The 27,642-nt window shown below is 38.4% G+C and overlaps 1 protein-coding gene across 2 annotated transcripts; it reads left to right on the forward strand.

Moving 5' to 3' along the window:
* The first annotated feature begins 71 nt into the window (after positions 1–71).
* DCTN6 (dynactin subunit 6) lies at positions 72–26,035 on the forward strand. Of its 2 annotated transcripts, none has more exons than XM_015062687.3 (7): positions 72–221; positions 9,397–9,461; positions 18,816–18,921; positions 20,526–20,614; positions 21,950–21,997; positions 23,018–23,160; positions 25,574–26,035. In XM_015062687.3, the coding sequence occupies exons 1-7, from the start codon at positions 199–201 to the stop codon at positions 25,670–25,672; spliced, it is 573 nt and encodes a 190-aa protein (XP_014918173.1). In that variant the 5' UTR covers positions 72–198; the 3' UTR covers positions 25,673–26,035. The 2 variants fall into 2 exon arrangements, with proteins under 2 accessions (XP_014918173.1, XP_053072351.1); XM_053216376.1 differs by lacking the exon at positions 72–221 and adding an exon at positions 11,774–11,986 and having other exon boundaries at positions 9,444–9,461.
* The last annotated feature ends 1,607 nt before the right edge of the window (positions 26,036–27,642 follow it).

A 27,642-nucleotide genomic window follows, 5' to 3' on the forward strand; every position in this document is an offset into this window, starting at 1 on the left:
GGCCACGCGAGGTCTGCTTGCACAATCCTCCTCAGGCAGGGAGTGGCGCAACCACTAGCCCCGGCAGGCCCCGCCCCCGGGCAGGCCCGCCCCTGCCCTATCCAGATCCTGCCAGGCGCTCCAATCGCTTGTAGAGACCATCGCTGGACCCAGGCGGCTGTGTCGATCTCCGCTCCAACTGGAGACAGGGTCCAAACCATGGCGGAGAAGGCTCAAAAGAGGTGAGTCGGTTGTTTGAGAAAAGTCTATTTCTAGACTCCACATGAGTGGAATCTGCTCCTGGTCGCCAACGGTAGGGACTAAGATGATGTCTTATCCCGGGCGCTCGGCCTGGATGGCTCTTAAAGCCCAGCCTTGGCGGCCGCTGAGGAAGAAAACGACGAAGCGGGCGTAAGGGAGGATTGGGAAGGGATGAGGAATCGGTGCCTGGAAGGTTTTTGTTCTTCGATCCCACCGCCACCGCGCCGCCCTCCTCCAGAACGCGCCTGCGCGGAAAGGGTCTCCGAGTGGCGTTGCGCGGCGAGAATGGCGTCGCCCGCTTCCTCGGGACCCGGAGGGACCCCCCCCACTCCGACCCTCACCCCCTGTCCCCCAATTAGGCGCTGTTTGATGCAGCTGTTCACGGAGGGCGGCTTGTAGCAGTATTCTCTGCTGTGCGTTCCGAGACACCCACGGTAGTGCTGGCCGCACCCCAGAACCCTCTTGCCCATTGTGGGCGCAGTGTGTGTAAACCCATCGCTGTCGCTCGTCACAAGGGGGACTGCGCCTGGGCTAGAACAGTGTGAGACATTCTGCTCGGCGTGGCTAAGCTACTTTGTACATGTGTGAGGACAGCAGTGGGGGCTCCTCCCAACAGCCTTCACTGCTGCGAACAGCTTGGATGGGAGAATTGCTTAAGTTAACGATTTCGGAAAGCAGCGGCGTTGAGCACCCTCTGCTGCCTCTCTTTGAATGGGAAACCGGCACACCTTGTTTCTGTTGGCAGTAAATTAAAATTTAGGGTTTTTTTCTATGGAGGCAGGTAACTATAATCTTTTTTCATAAGCTAAAGAGAACCAGGTATACTCTGAAAATTGTGTGCAGTATATAGCCATGTACAGTGGAGTGTTTTGGGGGTTTTTTTAGTGTATTTATTTATTTATTTATTTAGAGAGAGCTAGGGAAGGGCAGAGAGTGGGAGAGAGAGAATCCCAAGCAGGCTTCGAGCTGCCAGCATAGCCTATGTGGGACTTGAACTCACAAACTGTGAGATCGTGACCTGAGCACAAATCAAGAGCGACCCGGGCTCCCCAGATGGCTTGTTATGTAAATGGGTGCTCAGCTAAGCCTTTCATCTCAGTTGCCTGAGCCCCCTCAGCCCCATCACTCGGGGGTGCAGTGGAGTCTACACAGAGATGATTGGACCACGTTTTAGTTGGTCTAGTGATGAATTTAATTGTTTTCTGCCTCATGGAGAAGTATGCTGATGGGACCACAAACTCTGCCTGGGTCCTCTCCCTTAGACATAAAACTGGACAGAGGGACACTTGGGAATCGTTCCTATCCTCACTTGTCTAGGACTAGTTATATGTTAGATAGTGCTGTTTTCATAAAAAAAAAATCATAGAGGGAGGCTGAAGGAATGGAAACTTGAAATGGGAAATAAGGTCTAAAACAAGAGGCATTTTAATAAGATTGCATTATTTTAACACACAAACCCACTCTAAATGAAAAACATCAGAGGAATAGCATTTTTTTTTTTTGAAAAACCTTTCTTAACGTTTATTTTATTTTTGAGACAGAGAGACAGAGCATGAACGGGGGAGGGGCAGAGAGAGAGGGAGACACAGAATCGGAAGCAGGCTCCAGGCTCTGAGCCATCAGCCCAGAGCCTGAAGCGGGGCTCGAACTCACGACCGACCGTGAGATCGAGACCTGAGCTGAAGTCGGACGCTTAACCGACTGAGCCACCCAGGCGCCCCTGGAATAGCATTTTTTTTTTTTAATTTTTTTTTTTCAACCTTTATTTATTTTGGGGACAGAGAGAGAAAGAGCATGAACGGGCGAGGGGCAGAGAGAGAGGGAGACACAGAATCGGAAACAGGCTCCAGGCTCTGAGCCATCAGCCCAGAGTCCGACGCGGGGCTCGAACTCACAGACCGCGAGATCGTGACCTGGCCGAAGTCGGAAGCTTAACCGACTGCGCCACCCAGGCGCCCCTGGAATAGCATTTTCAAATGGTGATCCATTCAAGGACAGCATCATTCAGCTTTCACAGGAAAAATACCCAACATGTCAGGAAGTTTCCAAGAAACTTTCAACTAACAGAAAAGAAATGATTGGTGTTAGGATAATGATGCTTCAGGGACAAACTGCTTCAGGAAATTTCTAGTCTCTGGGCTTCAGTTTCCTCATCTATAAGATGAGAAGGTCAGGCCATTTTCTGCTTTCTGTTCCATGTTACTGAAGTTTTTCTTGTACTTGGTAGAAAGATTGTATTTTTTACTGTGACTTCAGCAGAGTCAGACACGTAACCCCAATGCATCGTTTTTAGAATTTCATTAACTTGTGCCTTGTAGAAAGTCAGTGTATGTCAAAATGATGCAAACAGATATAGCTGTGTCTGATCTCACAAGTATTTCTTAGATAGACTCAGGAATTACTAGTTTTTGTTTGATATATATTCTTTTTACTTAGAGCTTTAAAAAATGCTTTGTGGTAGGAAGGTTTGCTGAAATTTGTAGAAGAAAAAATTGTGTCTCCTTTTTTTTAGTTTTCCCTATCAGTAAGGAAGTGGGTGTGATTTAAGAAATATATTTTTGGGGTGCCTGGGTGGCTCAGTCGGTTGAGTGGCCGACTTCGGCTCAGGTCACGATCTCACAGTCCGTGAGTTCAAGCCCCGCATCGGGCTCTGTGCTGACAGCTCGGAGCCTGGAGCTTGTTTCGGATTCTGTGTCTCCCTCTCTCTGACCCTCCCCCGTTCATGCTCTGTTTCTCTCTGTCTCAAAAATAAATGAACGTTAAAAAAAAAAAAAAAAAAGAAATATATTTTTGCTGTCACTTTGCCCTTGTATCAGGGAATATTTAGGGGGGTTCTAGAATGTAAATGATGGAGAGACATGTTAAAGAGTTTGTACTCTGCTGACTTTCAGAGCTATATTTCTCTCTCTTTTTAATTATTTCAGGAGAATTTAGTGATTCATCACTTAACATATTACACCCAGTGCTCATCCCAACAAGAGCTCTCCTTAATGCCCATCACCCGTTTAGCCCACCCCCCACCCCTCTCGCAACCCTCAGTTTGTTCTCTATATTTAAGAATCTCTTATGGTTTGCCTCCCTCTCTATTTTTCCTTCCTTTCCACTATATTCATCTGTTTTGTTTCTTAAGTTCCACATGAGTGAAATCATATATTTATCTTTCTCTGACTGACTTATTTTGTTTAACATAATACACTCTAGTTCTATCCACATTGTTGCAAATGGCAAGATTTCATTCTTTTTGATTGCTGAGTAACAGCCCATTGTGTGTGTGTGTGTGTGTGTGTGTGTGTGTGTGTGTGTGTGTGTGTATATACACCACATCTTAATCCATTCTCCAGTTGATGGATGTTGGTATCTTTCCATAATTTGGCTATTGTTGATAGTGCTGCTATAAACATTGGGGTACATGTGCCCCTTCAAATCAGTATTTTTGTATCCTTTGGATAAATACCTAGGAGTGCAACTGCTGGGTCATGGGGTAGTTCTATTTTTAATTTTTTGAGGAACTTCCATGTTGTTTTCCAGAGTGGTTGCACCAGTTTGCCTTCCCACCAGCAGTGCAAAAGAGTTCCTCTTTGTCCGTATCCTCACCAACATGTGTTGTTGCCTGAGCTGTTGGTTTTAGTCATTCTGACAGGTGTGAGGTACAGGTGTAAGGTGGTATCTCGCTGTGGTTTTGATTTGTATTTCCCTGATGAGTGATGTTGAGCATCTGTTAGCCATCTGGATGTCTTACTTGGAAAAGTGTCTGTTCATGTCTTTGGCCCATTTCTTCACTGGATTATTTGTTTTTTGGGTGTTGAGTTTGGTAAGTTCTTTATAGATTTTGGATACTAACTCTTTATCTGATATGTCATTTGCATATATCTTCTCCTGTTCCTGCCAGTTGCCTTTTAGTTTTGTTGATTTATTTCCTTTGCTGTGCAGAAGCTTTTTATCTTGATGAAGTCCTAATAGTTCATTTTTGTCAGAGCTATCTTTCTGATCTAGAACTCTCATGAGCTCTGTGTTTTTACTTTCTTACTGAGTCTTTCTCCTGAATTTTCTGTGGACCCTCAACCTGAATTAATATAAAATTTAACAAAATGACTTCACTTTTTTCATTGCCTTACTTTTCTATGTACTGATGATTTTCAAATCTTCTAACAGATATAGCAGATATATCAAATATCTAGTAATTATCACATAATCTGTCTTTTTTTTTTTTTCCCCTTTGGAGATCTTCCCATGAAACCCTCTATCATCTTTGCTCTCTGAGGCTGATGCATGGCTGTTGTCCTGATATTTCCCTTTGTACTAACACACTGGAGCCTCTGTTTCTAGACTCTATCTGATCTATTGGCTTACTTTTATTTAGCTTAGTACATCCTTCGGCAACTTCCCAATAAAGAGTACTTTTTTAAAGTTTTTGCAAGTCTGAAGATGTCTTTATTCTGTGTCCAAACTTGATTGCTAGTTTGGCTGGGTGGATAGCTCTGGTTTGAACATAGTTTTCACTTAGAATTCTGTAGGGATTGTCTGTGGTCTTCTAAATTCTAGTATTGCTACTGAGGACTCTGATGCCATTCTGATTATTTTAACCTCTCTTGGTGTTTTGGGTTTTTGTTCTGAAAACTTTAAGGATCTTTTCCATAGCATTCAGAAATTTTAAGATGATATTACTTGGCATGGGCCTTTCGCATTCACATCCTTTTAGGGTTGAGATTAATATTCTTTAGTCTGTGGGAAATTTTCTTGTATTATTCTTTAATAGTTTTTTTCCATAAATTATTTTCTCCTTTTTATTTGGATTCTTTTTGTTTTTGTTTTTGTTTTTGTTTTTGAAAAAGAGAGACAGAGTGCAAGCAGGGGAGGGACAGAGAGAGAGGGAGACACAGAATCGGAAGCAGGCTCCAGGCTCTGAACTGTCAGCACAGAGCCCACCGTGGCGCTTGAACCCATGGACTGTGAGATCATGACCTAAGCCAAAGTTGGATGCTTAACCAACTGAGCCACTCAGGTGCCCTGAGATTTATTTGGATTCTATACCTCATATGTTGGTACTCTAATTTTCTCACTTTTTCTGTGCTATTATCAATTTTATTTTATTTATTTTATTTTATTTTGCATTTTGTTCTACTTCCTGGAAGAGCTCTTTTTTTAACATTCTTAGTGATTTCACATTTTGGTTATGTTTTTAATTTTTAGGAACTCTTTCTTAGACTGTTCATTTTTCATAGACTTCTGCCTTGTTTAATGCAGTAGTCCTTTATTTCTCGTGAATTATATGTTTGGTTTTTTTTAAGTTTACTTTTACTACCTGAATTGTCTGTGTTTCTTCAGACTATTTTTTTCCTTTGTTTTGCTTTTTTTCCTTTTTAGTTGGAGGCTTTCCTGATTTATCTAATCATCTCTGGCTCTCTGTCCATTATTAAGGATGAGAACTTAAACAACTGGAAGCTCCAGGTATACGCATTAGGCTTACCTTCTGATGTGCTTCAGGGTGGAGCAAATCAGGCAGGAAGCTGAACTTCTCATTGAAGAACTCATGTTGTCTGGTAGTTTCTTTGGAAAAGAATCCTCTTCTATTCCCTTGTTGCCTAAAATTCTGTATGAGGATAGGGAGGCACACAGGGGAAGGGGAGATGGTGGGCTCACTGTTGCTCAGCCAGTCCTCATCACCTACGTCTGGGCCTGATTTCTTGGGTGCAGTACCGCAGGGAGGGGCAAACTTTTTCTATAAAAAGGTAGTTTTACCTTGTTTTTATTGTTAGGATTATATAGTATTCCAGTAAGTTGATTACATTTTATTTCATTACTTCTCTCCTTTTATGGTTTCATTATTCTAAATAACATTGCCAATTTGTGCATATATTTTCCTCCTGTTGAATTCTTGATGGTAGAACTCCAGAAATAGATTTCCTAGGTCAAACATTGTGACTACGTTGATTCCTGATGCATATTGGTACAGTATTTTCTAAGAAGTATCCTGATAATTATCATCAAAAGTGTCCGAATGTCTCAGTTAAATTATAGATACATCATCTGATAGCCAAAATAAATGAAAAAGCAAAAACACCTCATTATCCTGAACAAACTAATACAGGAAATGGACTGGAGTGTGATTATACTGAATATTCCAACTATTTGCATTTATTTCATAACATAGCCTTTTATTTCTTACTTACATTGTCTTGTGTCATGTTTCTACTAATACAGTATCAACCATCCTTCATGTAATACGACACAGAACAGTGACAGACATCGGCATGATGGGGTTATATTTATGATAGCTGATTGTTTATTTGAAGGTTGGAAGTAATGAGAGTGTTACTAATGAATAATAATTTTATCCTGGGTTAAGAAAGATTGTTGCTGAATCAGTGAGAACAGTGATTTAAAGAACAACAACAAAAAAACTGGTCTTAAAAAGGGAAACTAGGAGTCTAAAATTCATTAAATGATATGAGTTACAAGAAAGTATTTATAGGTAGGGGAGGGCATATAAGGATCATGATTTGAGGGAGACTTTTTTTAAGGAAATAAGGATAAATTTTCAGCCTAGTTATTGAAATGAATCCAGGATCCCCTTGGCACCTGCTGTTAAGAAAATTTTATCAATCTCTTTTCTGTCTTGTTTTATTTAGTTATATATTGAATAGGTAATCATTTGTGGGCTTCAAAATGCAAACAGTTAAAAAATGGGGATGTAAAGAAAAACATTTTCCATCTACCATTGTGTCCTTGCTATCCAGCTCCTCTCTCAGAAGGCAGTGAATATTATTAGTATCTTCTGTGTCCCTCCAGAGATAGTTTGGAAATATTGAAGCAAATACAAATATTCAGTAGTTACATACTAGAACAGCTATATTGGTTGCATCAGTTGTAAATGATGCTCAAAAGTTATATCAAAGAAACTGTGCTAAACACAAGTATTTTATTAGAATAGCAAGCATGTCCTATTTAAGTTCATGTTACATGTAATGAAGATTTGCATTCATCAAAGAGGACAGACTTAAAAAGTGAATGAACCCATCTCACAGTAAAACATTTGGAAAAATAAAACCTGGCAGTAACAATTTTTTTTTATCAAAGCAATGTCAAAAAAAGGCATGAAAAACAAATAGAAAGTATCATTGACATTTTTATACTATCTACTATCAGTTAAAAATCAGTATTTTCATACATGAATATTTATAGAACTTAATACGAGTGATTACTGCACTCTACATTTCTGGTTCTTACTGGTTGAAAAACATTTGCTAAAGTTTCTGAAAACAAGTTTTTAGAAAACTTAACAAATCAGTCAAGATATTAACATTTTGGTCAAGAAAGTTTCAGCTGTTTTATATATCAGGTTTTAATAGTTTATTTAAAATGCATAATTGGGCCACCTGGTTGGCTCAGTCAGTTAAACGTCCAACTTCAGCTTGGGTCATGATCTTACCATTGGTGGGTTCGAGCCCTGCAATGGGCTCTGTGCTGACAGCTCAGAGCCTGGAGCCTGCATCGGATTCTGTGTCTCCCTCTCTCTCTGCCCCTCCCCTGCTCTCTCTCAAAAATAAACATTAAAATGCAAAATTCATGGCTTAGAAAAGTAGTTTGATAGGTTTTGTTGATCTCATAGAACTAGAACAGGTTAAGGATATTAAACATTATACTAGAAATCTTAGGGCAATAAGGCAAGAAAAATAAATAATTGGAAAAGAAGAAAAACTGTGTATTCACAGACAGCAAAATTATTTATGTGAGAAATCCCAGAGAATCTACTTGAACTCAGTGGGTTTAGCAAAGTTTCAGGATACAAAGTCAATATACAAAATTATATTGTATTTCTGTGTACTTGCAGTGAATGATTGGAAATCAAAATTTTTGAAAAATCCAAATAGAATTCTGAAGTCAAAATATCTAAAATGGTATTGTTGTTTTATAGAAGCGAGTGCACATTTAACCATGAATAATATCATTCCTACTAAGAAAAATACTTAGAACAAGTTACCAAATGATTGTCAATTTAATGGGGAAGTCGTTTGGTACAGTTCTTCACTTCAGCTCATGGCTCAGCTACAGCTGCATTCAGCTAGATTCAGCTGTGTCAAACAGGACATCACAGAATATCAAAAAGCATCAATAAATTATTTGGAATTTAGTAATTTTGAACAGCTTGCACTCCGGTTTATATCACTTGGTAAGCTGATTTATAATATAGAGAATATTTGTAAATTTTGATTCTCTACGTTGATTTCTATATTAATATTACCTTGCCAGTTGTTATGTATTGTGAATATTCATTCTTTTTACAAAAATAGTGGTGTATTGTAAACTGTCCATTTTCTGGCTTTTACTTTTTTTGACTTAAGATAGGTTGGATTACAGAGAGGGAGGGAGGCAAACCATAAGAGACCCTTAAACACTGAGAACAAACTGAGGGTTGATGGGGGTGGGGGAGACGGGAAAGTGGATGATGGGCATTTAGGAGAGCACCTGTTGGGATGAGCACTGGGTGTTGCATGGAAACCAATTTGACAATAAATTATATTTAATATAAAAATATATATAGCTTGGAAATCATCCCAAATCTTTACATAAAGGATTATTCATTCTTTTTAATGATTGTGTATTAGATTGTGGTGTACCATACTTTACTAACCTGTCCCTTTCTAATGGATATCTAGGTTGTATTCAGCCTTTTGCTGTTTGGAAACAATGCTGGTGTTAAAAGAATCCAAAATCTCTTTTCTCAAGCATTTTAATAGGGCATCATATATGATTTTAGCCTGACGGATAGTATGCCCCCTCAGAAACTTATAGTATATTAAATACCTTACCTTTTATCATTTCTTTTTTTTAATCAGATTTTTTTAAACTTTTTTTTCACTGAAGTGTCTAGATAGCTTCTATAGCAATATTTTTTTTAATTAAAAAAAATTTTTTTTTAACGTTTATTTATTTTTGAGACAGAGAGAGACAGAGCATGAACGGGGGAGGGTCAGAGAGAGGGAGACACAGAATCCGAAACACAGCACAGAGCCCGACGCGGGGCTCAAACTCACAGACTGCGAGATCATGACCTGAGCCGAAGTCGGCCGCTTAACCGACTGAGCCACCCAGGCGCCCCTATAGCAATATTTTTTAAACTTATCCACGGTGAATGTTACCTTTTTCTTCCTACAGTGTGAAGATTGCTCCTGGAGCAGTTGTATGTGTAGAAAGTGAAATACGGGGTGATGTAACCATAGGTAAGGAAATTGTTTATTAGTGGTTTTTTCCTCAAAAATTGATGTAATTTAATTTATTTCAATGCTTTACAATTAATTAGGTGTTATATATTTGTTTCATTGACGTCCTGATTTTATTGAGAAAATGATGTATTTCTCCCATGTTTAGTATTTCTAAAAGAAGTAAGTGTGATGGGCACTTGTTAAAGATTTTATTTTATTTTATTTTTAATTAAAAATTTATTTATTTTAACTAATCTCTACACCCAACATGGGGCTTAAACCCACGACCCAAAGATCGAGTCACATCTCCTGACTGAGCCATCCAGGCACCCCAAGATTTTATTTTTAAGTAATCTCTACACCCAATGTGGGGCTCAAACTCAAAGCCCCAAAATCAAGAGTCACATGCTCCACTGACTGAGCCAGCCAGGCACCTGGATGGACTCTCTATTTTGAAAACTCCTCTCTGATAAAGGAATGAGGCGATGTAATAGAGTCATTAATTTATTTGAGAAACATCTATTATGTACTACAGTGTGCGCTGTGCTAGCACTAGAGACACAGCGATGAACACAGCAGACAAAGGTGTTGCCTTCATGGAGCTTATACACTACTAGGTAGTTAGTACGAGGTGGACCATGGAGTCGGACAGACCTGGGTTAGCATCCTTGCTCTTTACCTGCTGGTTTACCTTGCACATATTATTATACATAACCTCACCAGCCTTCATTTTCCCCATCTGTGTAAGTGTGTGTATTAGAATTAGGTTCAGCTGCATATAGTGGTGGCTTAAACACACAAAAGTTTATTCTCTTATATAAATAAGTCTAGAGGTAGGCAATTCAGGGCTGGTCAGTTGATTGTCCAGGAGCTCCAGCCTTGTAGGCCCAAATGCGATAGCTAAAGCACCAAGAGTGATCTTTGATAAGAAAGGGGAGGATTTGGGGCACCTGGGTAGCTCAGTCCGTTAAGCATCCGACTTAGGCTTAGGTCATGATATCGCAGTTCATGAGTTTGAGCCCCAAGTCAGGCTCTGTGTTAACAGCTCAGAGCTTGGAGCCCGCTTCGGATTCTGTGTCTCCCTCTCCTCTCTGATCCTCCCCAGCTCATGCGCTCGCTCTCTCTCTCTCTCACAAGTAAATACTAAAAAAAAAAAAGAAGAAAGGAGAGGCGTGGAAACAAAAGGGTGTACCTCCAAGTTGGATCAGCTTCCTTTACATAGTCTTCCTGAAAGTTTCACACATTCTATCTTTGTATGTCTGATGCCTTGGACTTAGTCTCAGCCTTGGAAAGCTGGGAGATACAGTCTGAACTGGGTGCATTGCTGCCCCCAATCCAGTGGGATTCAGCTACCAGGGAAAGGGAAGAACGGATATCTAGTGGCAAGTAGCAGGTTTTTCGACATGCAAAACAGGAGTGCCCACCTTTACAGGCACTTTTTGAAGGATTAAGTAAGAGAATATTTGTGAAAGTCATTGCCCGAAACCTAACACTAGCTGACCACATTGTTAAATCTTAGCAGTGTGTAGCCTTGCTGGAGGTGAGGTCCAGCACTGAAATCAAATTAACAGTTTAACATGTGGTAACTTGCTTATATGGACATGATTAAGTTCCTCTGAACTTACATTTTAGCCACTAGTTCTTTTACGTACGTTTTCACTGCATATTGTGCCTTTGTAGCTTTACGAGCTAACATGAGTCCATCCTTACTAGCAGCTGCATGTTACCAGAATAGAGCTTTCAGTGAGTTAAGTACAGTTTCAGAGAGAAAATACGCCCTGGTCCCTTATGCTAACAGTATCTTTCGTTGTTGTTGTATTATTTATTTATTTGGAGAGAGAGGTGAGAGAGAATCCCAAGCAGGCTCCATACTGTCAGCGCAGAGCCTGATGCAGGGCTCCATCTCATGAACTGTGAGATCATGACCTGAGCCGAGATCAAGAGTCAGACGCTTAACTGCCTGAGCCACCCGGGCGCTGCTAACACTATCTTTAATAGGAAAAAAAAAATTGTGAATTTTAGTAAGTCTAAGCCTCCAACCAATTTAGACATCATGTCTTATAAAACAAGTAAAGATTGTACCAGTATTATGGAATATCATTAGGAATTTTCTAGGTTGGATTTTATTTTAGATTGACAGTATTTCAGAGTTTAGAAGGTGACACAGTTTCTTTTCAGTGCTATGTTAACTTTTTGTTAATTCTTAAAACCATTTGCAAACTTTTTATGAGGAGAAATCATGATGGCCACATGTTTATCAAAGATGTTGTTCTGCATTATTTTTAATCTGGTATTTTTAAAAAAAATTTTAATGTTTATTTATTTTTGAGAGAGAGAGACAGAGAGACACAGAATCTGAAGCAGGCTCTAGGCTCTGATCTGTCAGCACAGAGCCGTCGTGGCTTGAACTCCTGAACGGTGAAATCATGACCTGAGCTGAAGTCAGATGCTTAATCAACTAAGCCGCCCAGAAGTCCCTTTAATCTGGTATTTTTATGGTTTTCATCATGATTCAAGGAATAACCCTCTCATTAGCTCACAAGGTATTGTTTTTTTCTTTTTTCTTGTTTTTAAAGTTTAATGATTTATTTTGAGAGAGAAAGAGAGACAGGCAAAGGGAGGGAGAGAGAAAGGAAAAGAATCCCAAGCAGTCAGTGCAGAGCCTGATGCAGGGCTCAAACTCATGAACTGTGAGATCATGACCTCATCTGAAATCCAGAGTCAGGCGCTTAACCAACTGAGCCACCTAGGCACCCCACTCACAAGGTATTCTTTTTTTTTTTTTTTTCCAATGTTTATTTATTCTTGAGAGAGAGAGAGTGTGAGCAGGGGAAGGGCAGAGAGAGAGAGGAAGACACAGAATCCGAAGCAAGCTCCAGGCTCTGAGCTGTCAGCACAGAGCCTGACATGGGGCTCAAACTCTGGAACTGCAAGGTCCTGACCTGAGCCAAAGTCAGAAGCTTAACCAACTGAACCACCCCCAAGTATTTTTAATTAGAAGGAAAGTAAGGCTAAAATAATGTAGCTAATTACACAAACTTGCCCTTTCATTTCTACTTCTTCCTCATTTTTAATGAAGTATGGTATACCTATTATATAATAGATAGTATAGAAACCTCTGCTGGCAAAAATGTACACACAGGTGTAGGTACATGTTTGTCTGTAGGTATATTTCAGATTTGAAAAAAAAAAACAAAAAACTCCTGTTACTTTTCTCCTTTTCTCCTATGAAAAGAAAAGGTGGACCAGGGACCACAGCATAGGATTGGGACGTGGGAGTATCAGGAGTCAGCACTCACTTTCCAGTTTCTCCTGCTGTCTTTCACTACTTTGTGCTCCTCCGCTTTCCTTATCCTTTTAATCACCAACCTTCCCTAAATGTTGAAATTATATAAGGAATACAGTGTTTAAATCTACTTTTTTTCCAGTAGCTGACAGTACAGAGATGGCTAAAATGTAAAATGACAGTTCAACAGATTTTTTAGCATAAGAAGTGGTCGTAATTTTTAACTAGTGATTTGAAGTTTATCATAGAATGGATCTAAATTAATGTTTTTATGCTTATTTTTGACCCAGTGTTTTAAAACAGGAAAATTTGCTCACTTTATAGAAACATCTCAATTTTTAAAACTAAGGAAAAGATTCAGAAGTGATATAGTTATCCAGTGCTCAGTCTTTTATAATTCTTCTCTCATTTTCATTATGTATGTGTCTTATCATTTTATTTGTTTGTTTGTGTTTATCTTTAACTGTATATATAAGAATGGAAAATTTCCAGAATCAGTATTTAGATAGCCATTTCTATCATTGTTATATTTGGAATAAGATATCCCTAATCTTCTGACTGCTGTTATTCATTTTTCTGATGTAATACATGAGATTAAAAAGCACCAGGGAGATCTGAAGTTAAATCAAATGAGAGAGTAGAGATAAGTTATGTGATTAAAACTTACTCTCCCGGGCACCTGGGTGGCTCAGTCGGTTAAGTGTTAGACTTCGTCTCAGGTCATGATCTCACAGTTCATGGGTTCCAGCCCCGCATTCAGCTCTGTGCTGAACGCTTGCTCAGAGCCTGGAGACTGCTTCAGATTGTGTCTCCTTCTCTCTCTGCCCCTCCTCCATTTGTGCTCTGTCTCACTCTTTCAAAAATAAATGTAAAAAATTAAAAAAAAAACCTCACTCTCCCCACCATGTTTTTTTCTTTTTCCCCAATTTATGGCTTTTATTGTTTTTGTTTTTGCTTAATTTACCAGACCAAAGTCTTTTTCTGTTACATTAGGGATATAGAGATTTGAACACCTAATACGCTTTGTTTTCTCAGTCAAGTAGCAATAAACTTAAGTGTAGTTGAGTTTAATAGATTTTTCAGAATGTTATGCAGAACTTTGCATCCCCCAGTTGGTTATACTTTTACCAAATTATTCTATTCTGAAATATTTCAGAAAGAAAGTAATTTTTCCTTCTCTTTGTTTCAGTAGTGTAATAGAACTTTAAACCTGATCTGTTCTCCTAGAAAATCAGGTATTTGGTTTATCAAAGAAACTAGTCTGAAGCTTTGAAGCATTGTCCTTAAGCAGAAACCCTAGGACTTGAGGCGCTGCTGGAGCCTGACCCCTTTCCTTAGAGGCTGCCAGGAAACAGACCTTGGGAAAAATAACAGCTCTCTTGTTAATTACAATGTGGGTAAACAAGGTTTCATAGCGTCCAGCCTGTTTTTAATTAGGCTGCCTTGATTTTTGGACCACGCATGATTTCCTTAAATTTTGTTTTGAAAGCTGAAAAGCATTTCAGAAAGTTACTTCTAAGCCCCTTTTCTGTAGTCCCATTATAGGGTGAAAGTCAGTCTCCTGGTCTCAGGACAGGGCTCGGTTGGGACAAGGTACTAGGTAGGAAGGCAGACCTCCACATAGTGGGAAAACGGAGATGGAACCCCTTTGTCCCATTTATTCTTTCTCTCCATTAGAGTTTTTTATACAGATCAAAAGCTTCCCTTTACTGTGGAAGTCTTTTTTAATAAGGCAGAACAGTGACCTTGACTTGAAATTCATCAAATATAAAGCAGTTCTTACAGGTACTTAAGCTTACAGCTCAAAGGAATTGTTTTAACTTTCCAAAGAGAGCTTGTGGCTTTTTGAACTATTTATTGACATATGAAAATGTACACAAAGATAGCTTCCTGTGGCAAAGATAGGAAAAATGTCCTTTACCAAATGAGGGGAATGGAAGTTTGATGCAAGGAATGCCTTTCTGGCTGTGTTGCATCAAGCCCAGCCAACCATTTAGAAAAATAATTCATCAGCCAGTAAGGCAACATCAGCTCTAGACACATTTATCCAAACAGGGAGATAAGCCAAATAGGATTTCAGCACATTTGGTAAGCAAATATACAAACTACCCTGCCAGTTAAGAGCTCCAAAAAAGTTCACAACAGCCTTTAAAAAAAAAAAAAAAAGCAACTTTCTATAGTGACACATTTTTATTTTTAAAGCATTTTAACCTCAAGACCCTTAAACTTGGTTTGAAATCAGACCCGTTCTAGGTAAAAGTGCTTCTTACATGTAGAAGAGTGTGGAGCAGTCTGTGCCCAGACTTCAGTGTGCCGTGGCTGCCCGGGTCTTGGAATACCACTCGGATTCCTGGGCCCACTGGTGCCAATCTCCAGCACAAAACTGTGCAGAGACAAAGCCCACACTGTGCAGGTTACACACCTGAGTCAGAATGTCCCTTTAGCAAGTTCTAGAAACCAAAATTTTAGCAGTCACATATACTGAAGTACATGAATACTAACCCCTCTACTCTCTGCCCCAAAAGACCTACAAGAGGTTTAGGGGAACTGTTCAGTTTATTATCAGCCATGACTTCTGTTGCACCACAATTCAGAGTTGATACTTGAACCTTCTAAATTATTTCAGCCCTGACACACAAGGACTTGTAGTTTGGCAGTGCTGCCACCAGGTGGAGGCGGTGTCTCATGTAAGCTGGTGATCCTGCATTATATCCCAGGGCCCTCGGATTTATAAACAGATATCCAGTTATCTTCTTGCTAACTTATTAATTATGATAAAAATGAAAACAACAATAATAAAAAACCTGCTTAAAATAGCTCAGGCATTAGGGGCACCTGGGTGGCTCAGTCGGTTAAGCGTCTGACTTCGGTTCAGGTCATAATCTTGGGGTTGGGAGGTTCAAGCCCTGCATTAGGCTCTGTGCTGACAGCTCAGAGCCTGGACCTGCTTTGGATTCTGTGTCTCCCTCTCTCTGCTCCTCCCCTGCTCGTGCTCTGTCTCTCCCTTTCAAAAATAGATAAACATTAAAAAAAAAAAAATAGCTCAGGCATTATATTTAAAAATTCTATAAGACATGGGACTTGGGTTTAGTTTCATTTTTAAAATTTGTGTTTGTATAGTTAACATATATTACATCATTTTTGAAAGGGAAAAATGAAAATATTAATTATTTTCAAAGCTATTTCAGAGGAATTTTTAAAGAAAGACCGGTTTCAGTGACAACCTTATCATACTAGTCCATTCTCCAGTAACTTCTTACACGTCTGCTTGTTGTCAAAGCTGCAGCTTAGGGGCCAGCAGAATACCTAGTGCCTCTGGCTTATCTGGCCACGGCAGACGATCTGCTTTCTATCACAGCATGGTGATCTCTTTCCCGTCTAAGATTTTAATGCCAGTACAGAAAATACATATTCTTTTCTTTTACTATCTTACAGTAATATGTGAATTTTCCCCCACTGTTTAAAAGGAGTTACCACCCTAATAACCTGAGTGGAGGAGAGGAGTTTTTCTGTTTCTCAGACCAGAAGGAGTTGTTTTGCTTATTGATAGTTATTTGTTAGCTTTTAGTGTCAGATAGTGATGAACTTCTCATTTTTAACACCTATGGGCCAGACCCTGTGATCTCCCTTTCAGACATTATTTCGTATAATCCACACTTCAACACAATGAAGTAGGTTATTCTGGATCTCATCTTTTTATAGATGAGAGAACAGGCATTTGAGAGATTAAGCATATAGCCTTTAAGTGGTAGAGACCCAGAGTCTAGACTTTCTAGACAAGGAGTGGGGTGCTGGTAGGGGCTTTAATTACAAAGAATCTAAAATAGAATGATTTGTCCCTTTTATCACAGAACATTTTTAAGTAAAGTGTGAATCTGGTATTGTGCAAACTACAGATGTAAATTGGTTCACACAGCTGGAAGACCTGTAAGAAATTTCTCATTTTGGGGGAATCCAGTGTTTGTTTCAGTATTATTTAGCACCTGTCCCTCAAAAGTGGTAACATCTAAATGCCCGTCAGTAAGGGCTTGGTTAAATAAATTATGATATGTTAATATGATATGAAGTACTATTCAGCCATTAAAAAGAAGAGCTAGCTAAATGTACTTTTATGGAAAAATCACCATGACTTTTTAGGTGAATTAAGAAAATTGCACAATAATAAGTACCATTCCTTGATTAAAAAAAAAAATCAACTATGTGCTTATAATCCATATTTTTCCACCTTCAAATTATATTCTATTTATTTTTTAACTTCATGGTAAAAGATATTTATATACAATGATATTTACGGGTCTTAAGGGTATAGTGGAACTTAAGTCTGGAATAATATACCCCAAACTTTTAAGAATAGTTACCACTAGGGAACAGGATTAGCGCAAAGAGAGGATCTTTCACTTTTGCTTTGTTTGAATTTTTATAATGAGTATGTATTACCTTTGTAAATATGTGTATTTCTTAACAGAAAAAAAGGCACATGTGTTCACAATCATGGTCAACTTGAGAATCTTCCCAAGATTCCTATCTTTTATCCTGAATAGGAGAATTTGCCAAAGCAATTTTACTTGGGCAGCTCAGGATTTGGGGAGCCAGGGGTGACAGAAATAACAAAGCCACTCTCATGTTATTTCTTATCAGACTGTGCGTCTTTTGACTGTGCATCCTGTCTTGGACCCCACCCTCCTTTTCAATCCCCAACTCTTCATTGTTAGGGGGAAAAAATAAAGTTGCACTGAGGTTCCTTCCAGTTCTCTGGGCACCAGAGAACCTTCTTATTTAATACATTCGTGTGTGAGTATGTTAAGTATTTCCAGTTTTCAAGATAACAAAACAAAATAAAGAAATGCAAGCTCAAAAGGGCAAAAGTAGCTTATATTTCTTTTTATTTCCCTCTAACATATAGCACTGGATCTTGCCTGTCACACGCAGCTAATGATTATTGAATAAATTAACTTACATAGTTGAGTACTGAATTACAGGGACAGTGCATCTTCCTGACTACCTTCCCACCTCCTGTCAACACTTCTACCCATGCTGTCTTCCTTTCAGAGTTGGTTACTTATGTCCACTTATTTACCAATAAAAATAGCCATGGCATTGGGGGTGGGTGGGGCTAGTGTTGCAGGGAGTGGCAGTAATGAGGTTATATTTTCTCAGGAGTGATTTCATTATCATCAAAATGCTAGGCCTTTGGGAAATTAAGAACCAGGGGAGGGAATGTGTTAGCTGTCCAGAATCGTGTCCCTGTTTAAGCAATGCCGGCCACCTCCACCCTGGTGGTGAAATGGATGTGGTAAGACCCCTTCCCGCTCCTTTCAATTTGAGGTAGGAGGCGTCCCCTCAGTCTGCCTATTTCAGAGTCTTAGGATTCCAGTAATTATATTGGCTCCTTCCACTGCCTCCCTGTAACCTTTTCAACCTTTAACTGGTTAAAATCGTGTCCTAGACCAGACACAACAGTATCTCTGCCTCCTTCCAGTGGTTAGGCTTGTTATTGGGATGGTGACAAAGTAACAAAGATAAGATTTCCATGTTTCCCTTCTCCCATTCCACCCATGTTTCCTCTTAGCCACTTAATAGGAAGACTAACTCTATATAGTACACAAGCATGAGAAAGTGTTAATGTGGTTCACTAGCATGAGAAAGCCCAACATTATAAGCAAAGGGAGCCTTACTTTTATGAGAGAAAGCAGGGAAGGGAATTAATATTATTGCCAACAATGTGCCAGAATACTGTGTCTACAAACATGATCTCATCTAATCCTTACAGTGCCTCTGTAAGATGGTATATTCCCCACCCCCATTTCACTGCTGAGATAACAGAGGCTTCCAAACAGCTGGTTCGCCAGCGCTGTCTGGCTCCAAAGCCTGTGCTGTCTCCACTCACCTTGCCTTGAGATTTGGCACTAACTACTATTGATAACAGCTGAGGAGATAACATTTGTAAAGTGCACCTAGTGTGGTGCCTGGCACATACTTTAGAAAATGTTCCTCCCAATAGCCTTGGCCCCCTCTTGGTCACCTTCTCCCCTCCTATTGGAAGCGTAGCCTCCACCAATAATTTCTTTTCACCGTATTTTTAACAGGACCTAGGACAGTGATCCACCCTAAAGCACGGATTATTGCGGAAGCCGGGCCAATAGTGATTGGGGAAGGTAACCTAATAGAAGAACAGGCGCTTATCATAAATGCGTGAGTAAGACATTTTCAGATACCCTGAACTAAGTACCTCGGGTTGTGTTTTTATTAATTCAGCTATCTATAGGAACCTTTTACGGTAGACATTTGGAAAGCCTACTATTTTAGAACTAGAGAAACATTAAGGATCTTTTCAACACAAGTGGTTAGTAAATAAGGAAACCAGAGACCAGATGGGTGAAGAGACTCGTCCAAGATGAGATAACTTGGTGACTGACTAGAATCTCCTCCTCTCAGTCTGATAATCTTCCCCTTATGTATCACTACCTCCTCTGTGCGCTAAGCAAACATTTCCTGACTCCAGTGACCAAGTGCTGTGCTGACCACCCTTGAAGAGAGGCTTTTGGTTAGATTTCTCACTTCTGGCTGAATTGTTATTACTCCTGCCCAGACACATGAGCTTTACTCTGATATATATTTTCATATGCTTTGTGGGGGTAGCACCCAGAATTATATTTGAAAATTTGGGGGCCTTAGAGGCAATTTTTTAAAAAAAATTTTTTAATGTTTATTTTTATTGTTGAGACAGAGACAGAGCGTGAGTGGGGGAGGGGCAGAGAAAGAGGGAGACACAGAATCTGAAGCAGGCTCCAGGCTCCGAGCTGTCAGCACAGAGCCCGACACCAGGCTCGAACCCACAGACTGTGAAATCATGACCTGAGCCGAAGCCGGATGCCCAACCGACTGAGCCACCCAGGCGCCCTGGCAATTTTTAACTTTCAAGAATAAAAAGTAATAAAATATTCAAACATGTACATGATCTTAGTGAGCTAGACTATAATACCTATGAAATTTTCATAAGCATTTAATAAAGCTTTCTAGATAAAATTTTGGCAGGAAATTCAAGCTTATACCTAATTTATAGCAACAATGTATGGAATTTGTAAGAAAGACCTTGGGAAAATATTTGTGATAAAGAGATTGATTTGTCATAACACTTACTTAGGATTTGGGAGTTTCTTGCTATATTAAGCAGTTTCTTTTTAAAATCTTATTTTGGCACCTTTATTGTAAGTAAGTTAGGAATAGCTATATTCTGCAGTAACTCAGCTGTCAGAGATAAAGCACCATTTAAAAAATGGCTTCCTCTTAGACCACAAACATTTTATGTTCCAAATATTTCAAACTACCTAAGAGCATATAAAATAATTACGTGAATTTCTGTTTATATTTCACAATCTCAAATGATTATTGAGAGTGGAAATTTTTCGAGCCAGGCATGATTTTGATTCCAGTTTAATAAGCTAAAAATTATAGCCAGCATCATTTTTACCTTGTCCTGGAAAAGGCCCTCTGGGCTATGAGCTTTAAAAATAAGCAAAGGAAAAATTAAAAATAAAAAAAATAAATAAAAATCAGCAAAGGAAGGCTGACCTTCTAAACTTACCTGTGACTTCTTTACCTTTTAGTAGTTCTTTTTCAACCCAGAATCAAGTCTTCAGCATAGATGATAAATAATTCACTTGGAATAAGAAATTACTTATATAGTTACATATTTTAAGCTTGATGGAGATCAAATTGACAGAATGAACCCAAATTCTAAAACAAGAGAATTGCTTATTGCATTATTGACTTTGATTTGTCTCTTCTTTTTATAGTCACCCTGATAATATCACCCCTGATGCTGAAGATCCAGAACCAAAACCTATGATCATTGGCACCAATAATGTGTTTGAAGTTGGCTGTTGTATCCTTTACAATAGTTTAAAGTAAAACATTCTTCCCAGCTGTTTTTAATATCCAAAATCTGTTCCATAGAAATCATCATATTTTACCTGTCAAATATATCAAGTATATTATAAGTATGCCTTCACACACACACACACACACACACACACACACACACACACTGCTCCTAGTGTTACAGCTTGTTCACAGGTAACAATAGGTAACAATGACTGAGTGGCAGTAGACATAGAAACAGAAGAATCCTGGCTTCTGTCCTGCCTTAAGAACCACAGCTCTGTCCATTCAATTCCTATATAGTTTAGGTTAACAGTATGTTGTCTGCTGCAAAGAAATGGTAGAAAGGGATGGAAATATTTCTTTTTTTTTTTTTAAGTTTATTTTATTTATTTATTTTAAGGGGGGAGGGGCAACGAGAGAGGGGGGAGAGAGAGAGGAGGGAGGGAGGGAGGGAGGGAGGGAGGGAGGGAGGGAGGGAGAGAGAGAGAGAGAGAGAGAGAGAGAGAGAGAGAGAGAGAATCCCAAGCTAACAGCGGATCCTGATGTCAGGAGGCTTGAGCTCACAAACCATGAGATCATGACCTGAGCTGAAATCAAGAGTCGGACACTTAACCAGCTGAGCCACCCAGGCACCCCTGGAAATATTTCATTCTTTGTTTTTTTTCCCCAGAGTGCTGCTAGTTCTTTCCTTGATTTTTGTACTCTAAAAAGCTAGTAAACTCTTTTCATGTTGTCAGCAAGATATAATTTTATGACAGAAAAACTTGGAGGAAAATAAAATCTATTTAGTGATAGCAAAATATTTAAATAAATTAAGCTACAGGCACAAAATGGACTATTCGGATCATTAAGCAGTCATCTTAAATTACAGTTTTAAAGATTTTAATCATATGGAATAATGCCTGCAAATTTAATTGAACCAAATAAAGTGAGCTGTAAAAGTTTATACAGTTTGATTCCCAGTTATGTTAAGGGAATTATATGTACTTACATAAAGATATATCAAACTGTTAGCAGTGTTATCTTTAAGTGATTGGGTGATAAATTTAATTTTCTTAAAACAGTCGTGAAAATATGTTACTTATAGAATGGGGGTAAAAGATGCTCATTTCCTTAAAAAACATAGAAGGCATTTATATCTACTTAGAGATGCTTACATTTAAAGATTAAAGCTTTACTTTCAGGCTGCCCTGAGCAAAGGAGCTCTCACCAGGCTGAGCCTGCGTGGCCCTGCCCATGCTCCTACCCTCTGTCCCAGGGCAGGATAAGGATATAGTGAATTGGTAGGGGGAAAAGATGCACATGTTTACAATGTTTACTTAACTCTGGCTTACAGATTCCCAAGCCATGAAAATGGGAGATAATAATGTTATTGAATCAAAAGGTAAGCTGTATTCAGAATTTTATTGTCAAAATGATTACCTCCTTTTTCTTTGTGGTGTCCTAGAAAACAACCCAAGTATAACCTCTGGCAAAGTGGAAGGAAGGCATGGTTGGAAGTGGACTAAAATAGGAGATTAAATCTTTGCCTTTAAGGAACCTAATAATGTGTTTAATACATTGAACTAAAAATTCAGCTGTGTACATAAGTTGGGATTAGATTAAACCATAACGTTCAGATGAAAGATTTGAAAAGATTTTTGCTAAATACTAGTGTCAGTGATAATTTAGTTGATTAATATAATTGCAGAATTAAAGAAAAAAATCATTTTCTGTATCAGTTTGCTTTCTTTAATTTCAGGACTACTTTATCTAGCCAGTCAGGAACAAATATAAGCAACTTATCATAAGTGGAGCTGGGCAGGAGGTCATGTAAAGTCACCACTACAGGAAAGCAGCTCCCAAGAGCATGCCCCACTAAAGTCCAGAAAGAACCTGAACAATAAGATGTCTTTAGAATAATAATTTATCTTTGGTGGTCCTAACTGACATGAAAGAATAATGCTTCTTTTTTTAAATATTAAAGTTAGACTTGTTGTTAATCTACTTAATGGTTTTTGTTTTAATTTGATTACCAATTATTATCGTTGTTATTTTCTACTTATTATATACTTACTATGTGTCAAATAGCCAAGTAAATAGCTTGGCACTTTCCATTTAATATCTTACTTATTCCTTACAACAAACTGTAAGTAGGTTGATCTTTCATTTCATAGATAAGCTTCTCAGAATTTATAGTGACTTGTCCAAGGTCACACAACTAGTCAGCAGCAGAGCTCTGTGTTTAATCCATCTAATACTAGTCTGGTGCCTGCCTCTATGCTTTACCAACTCTGAATTGAAGTATTTTCTTTAATTTTTTTCTTAAAGCTAGTTTACTTTTTCATACTTAAGACATTTTGGAAAAATGTAACATTCTAATCATTTGTCTTAAATTACAGTTCTTTCTATGTTTTTATTGCAGCATATGTGGGCAGAAACGTAATCCTGACAAGTGGTTGCATCATTGGGGCTTGCTGTAACCTGAATACATTTGAGGTCATCCCTGAGAATACAGTGATCTATGGTGCAGACTGCCTTCGTAGGGTGCAGACTGAGCGACCACAGGTACTGGAACCTGTCTTTAAAAGGAGTTCTTTTTTTTTTTTTAATGTTTGACAGAGACATAGCATGAGTAGGGGTGGGGCAGAGAGAGAGGGAGACACAGAATCAGAAGCAGGCTCCAGGCTCTGAGCTGTCAGCACAGAACCTGATGTAGGGCTCGAACCCATGAACTGCAAGAACATGACCTGAGCCAAAGTCGGGTGCTTAACTGACTGAGCCACCCTGGCGCCCCAAAAAGGAGTTCTTTCTGAAAGAAACAAAGAAAAACTTAAATACAGAGAACAAACTGGTGGTTGCCACAGGGGAGGTGGAGTGGGGGGGAGAGAGATGGGTGAAACAGATAAAGAGGATTAAGAGGTACATACCTCCAGTTTAAAATAAGTAAGTCACAGAGATGAAACGTACAGCACAGGCAATGTAGTCAGTAAATTGTAATAATGTATGGTTGTCATGGTGACTACATTTATCATAATGAGCACCAAGTGATGTATAGAATCATTGAATTGATAAGTTGTACACTTGAAACTAATATAACACTTGAATAATGTTAAATATACTTCAATTAGAAAAAAATTTCTGGCGCTACTAATTTTCAAAAAACTACCACATAATTGTTTTAATGGGACAGCAAGTTTGCCATTTAAAGAGCAGATGAGAGGGACGCCTGGGTGGCTCAGCCAGTTAAGTGTCTGACTCAGGTCATGATCTATGGTTGTGGGGTCATAGGTCACAAGATCTGCACTGAGTGTGGAGCCTGCTTGGGATTCTCTCTCTCCTACTCTCTTTCCCCCTCCCTCTCTCTGTCTCAAAATAAGTAAATAAACTTAAAAAAATAAAAAGCAAATGATTAAAATCAGAGAAACATTCCTAAAACTAGAATTTATTTGCATTGAAATTATTCAGTCTTTAAGTTATTATCAAACATATGTACAAAGATGACAATGACAAATTGATAATGAGCAAAGAAAATCCAGAGATGTTGCTCCTGATCTTAATGTATTTTCACTGAAAATGTATCACCAAACTTTATAAACTGTTGATTCACTCTGAAAATACCAATCCTCAAGGGTAAGGAATGATCCTACCAAATTTATACTGGCCAACCAACTTTGGTCCGTCTGTTAGTTTACCAACATAGCTGACTTGAAAATAAACACAGTTTGTGAATATGCAAGTGTGTTTTGATATTTTCCTGGCTTACGAGAAATTATCTCTTCCTACTAAGAACCAAGAATAATTAAGAATATGTATTTAGAGTTTCATACAGGAGATAAAATAGGGCATTTGGGGCTTCCTTTGGACAGAAGACATTCTGATGGAAGTTTTGAACTTCATTGTTTAGCACACAATGTATTTCTTTAGTTACCCAGCCTCTTTCCCCTCCTCCAAAAGAAAATATTTTTCAAGACATCTATCATTTTGCATCTGATTCTTAGCCATATTTTATCAGATGTTAAAACTCCAGCTGTCTTTGGGTTATTCTGTTTCTGTAATGTTTGGATTTTATTATTATTATAAGCAAGTATTACTTCTATAGACCAAAAAGGCAGTAAAACAAACCAGGGTTGTTTTCACTATCTTTCTGCATAACAGCAAAAATGATTGAAGAAGGAGAAAAGAAACTGGAGTTGGGTTAAAAGAGATTAGAATTCAGTGAGTAAGAATATCTGAAGTTGAATACAGTTTTCCACATCTCACTCATCACAGGTCCTTATTAAAGAACTTACTGAATCAAAATGTCTCGGGCAAGGACCTAATAATCATCCATATTTGTCATAAGTACCCCTAGTGAGTTTTGCAATGAAGGAAGTTTGGGCATCGCTGGTGAGTGAAGAGCAGAGAGTACAGCTGTGTACTTGTAGGGCCTGTGGAAAACTGTGCGTTCCAAGAATTCTACTTAGGTTGTTGTCTATGATTAGAACTTTTTAACTTTTTCAAGGCCAGCGTAAAGCCTGTAACAGCAGGGTTGAAAACTGAGTCATGTATATTTTTAATTTTTTTTTTAAGTTTATTTATTTAGAGAGAGAGTGTGTGAGAGAGTGTGAGTTGGAGCAGGGGAGGAGCAGAGAGAAAGGGAGAGAGAGAAACCCAAGCAGGCTCCTTGTCGTCAGCACAGAGCCCGACGCGGGTCAGATCGTGACCTGAGCTGAAACCAAGAGTCAGATACTTAGTCACCCAGGTGCCCCTCATGTATATTTTTATATGTAAAATCTTTTGGCTTTTTCGTATCGTATTTCCAAACTTAATGTATATTCATTGTAAATTAACCAAAATAAATAAATAAGTAACCAAAAAACCCCACAAAAAACAGGTAAGCAAAAATCAGCCAGTGGAAATCACCTATACTTCCCTGACCCTGAGCTGCCTGGTACTCTTGCTTTCTGCTTGTCAGTTCTTAATTCTCTTATCTTTTTAGCCCCAGACACTACAGCTGGATTTCCTGATGAAAATCTTGCCAAACTACCACCACCTAAAGAAGACTATGAAAGGAAGCTCAACTCCAGTTAAGAACTAAGAACAATATACAACATCAAGATAACAGTTTGTCTTTGACCACTGTCTTTTGAGAGGGCCACAGTGTTTATGCACTCTTAGCAATTCACAGATTAATACATGTTGACTTTATTTTGTAAAATTGAGTCAGAGAGGAAAGTACTGGATTTTCATTATAACTGTCCTCTGTAATTACATAAAATGCATTATTTTCCTATATCCTTACTCCTTTTCTGAGAATTTACAGGTTTGGTTTATTTTTCTTTTGTCATATGTTGGCCATGATTTTAGTTGTGTAAAAGATTCCCTGTGATAAGAAAGGGCATATTACTATGTATTTATATTCTAGCATATGTTGTATGCAATAAAAATGCTAGTGACGGGACTTTCAGTGAACATACTTTGATCAAGTTTTCTACTTGTGTTTAACTTCGCTAAAATAGCTCTTTTAATTTTTACCGTGCACTAGCCATATTAAAGCTAATGTGTTTATCTTTTCCTTTTGTTACTTTGGAGCTGTTTGATATTTCAGGTGAAATTTCAGCAGCTGTTGAACTAATTTGACTTCATCTTATTTCCAAGAAAAAAATCTATTTTCATTTTAGTAAAACAGGTATTAGAAAAAGATGTATTCTGTAGCATACAAACAAAATCAGTAAGAATGATCTCTGATGGAAATGACAAGTAAATGGCCCTTGAGTAGTCCTGAGTTTCTGAGGATAATAAAACTAAAAGAGATTTTGATATATTTATAAATTTATGAAATTACTTTGGCACATTACCAATGACTGTTGATCTTATTATTTATCTTAATTACATAATGGCAACATATTGAGGATTTTATTGTAATCCTAAGTTTTTTTTTTAATAATTCAAATGTGTACATTTGATGGAACATACTTTTTTCTGAGTCAGTAGCTGTTGGTTAATATTAAGACATTAAATACCAAAATATTTCCTATTGAAATTAAATAATTGTATACTAAAAACTATTTTTGAAGTTCTGAAACGGAACAGGTGCAAATTAGCCTTTGTTCCAAATTCAAATGGTTAAATTTTGGTAAGAATACTCATGACTCAAGTTAGAAAACTATACTACCACATATGGTGGATTGAAAAAAGGAAAATAACATCACATAAATGCCCTATTTTTGATAACCGATTTATTCATTTTTCCACCCCTGGTGGTCTCAACTTAGGATTTTGTTGATCATGGAAAATTTTTCTAGATGAAAGATAAAAAATTACAAAACTGCCTTTCATGTAGGCTATGCCAGTTTTAAAATATTATCTCTGGACAAGCTCTGACATGCTAATAAATGTCCTCTGTTCCTAACTGTACAGGTAATATGTGAAAGCAACAGTGAGACATTTCCCAAGGACTCGGTAATAAGATACCCCCAGAGAGTTAAACTAATTAAGTCAGTTTGTGGGAAGGTAAGCCTCTGTTTCCTAGGTACTCTGTGGTTTTTAAGTGATATTATCTCATTTGAGGAAAGAAAATATGATCAGAAATGGTCAATTTGTCAAGAGTTTGGAGAAGCAAAATATGACTGTGTACATACAGTGTTCTCTCTGGAAGGGAGGTACTGAACCCAAGACATGTGAGCAGTTTGGTGACCGGAAGTGTTCTCTTGTTCAGCTAGTATCGGTTTATCAAGACTTGCCATGGCTTGAGAAGAACATACCTGAGACTCACAGCTTTGGGCTCTAATTACAAGCTTAACTGAACCATCTTCTGATTTGCTAATATGACCTCCAAGCTATCATTCAAGAAAGGGAAGAACTCTGGCTCAGAGCACCAGAATTCCATTCAACACATAGCAAATTTTTTTTTTTTTAAAGTTTATTTATTTTGAGAGAGAGAGTGCACACACAAATGGGGGAGGAGTAGAGAGAGAGGAAAAGAGAGAATCCCAAGCAGGCTCCGCACTGTCAGCAAAGAGCCCGAGGTGGGGCTCCAATTCACGAACTGAGATTATGACCTGAGCT

Source organism: Acinonyx jubatus, chromosome B1 (assembly GCF_027475565.1).
Source record: "Acinonyx jubatus isolate Ajub_Pintada_27869175 chromosome B1, VMU_Ajub_asm_v1.0, whole genome shotgun sequence".
In the NCBI taxonomy this organism is placed as follows: Eukaryota; Metazoa; Chordata; class Mammalia; order Carnivora; family Felidae; genus Acinonyx; species Acinonyx jubatus.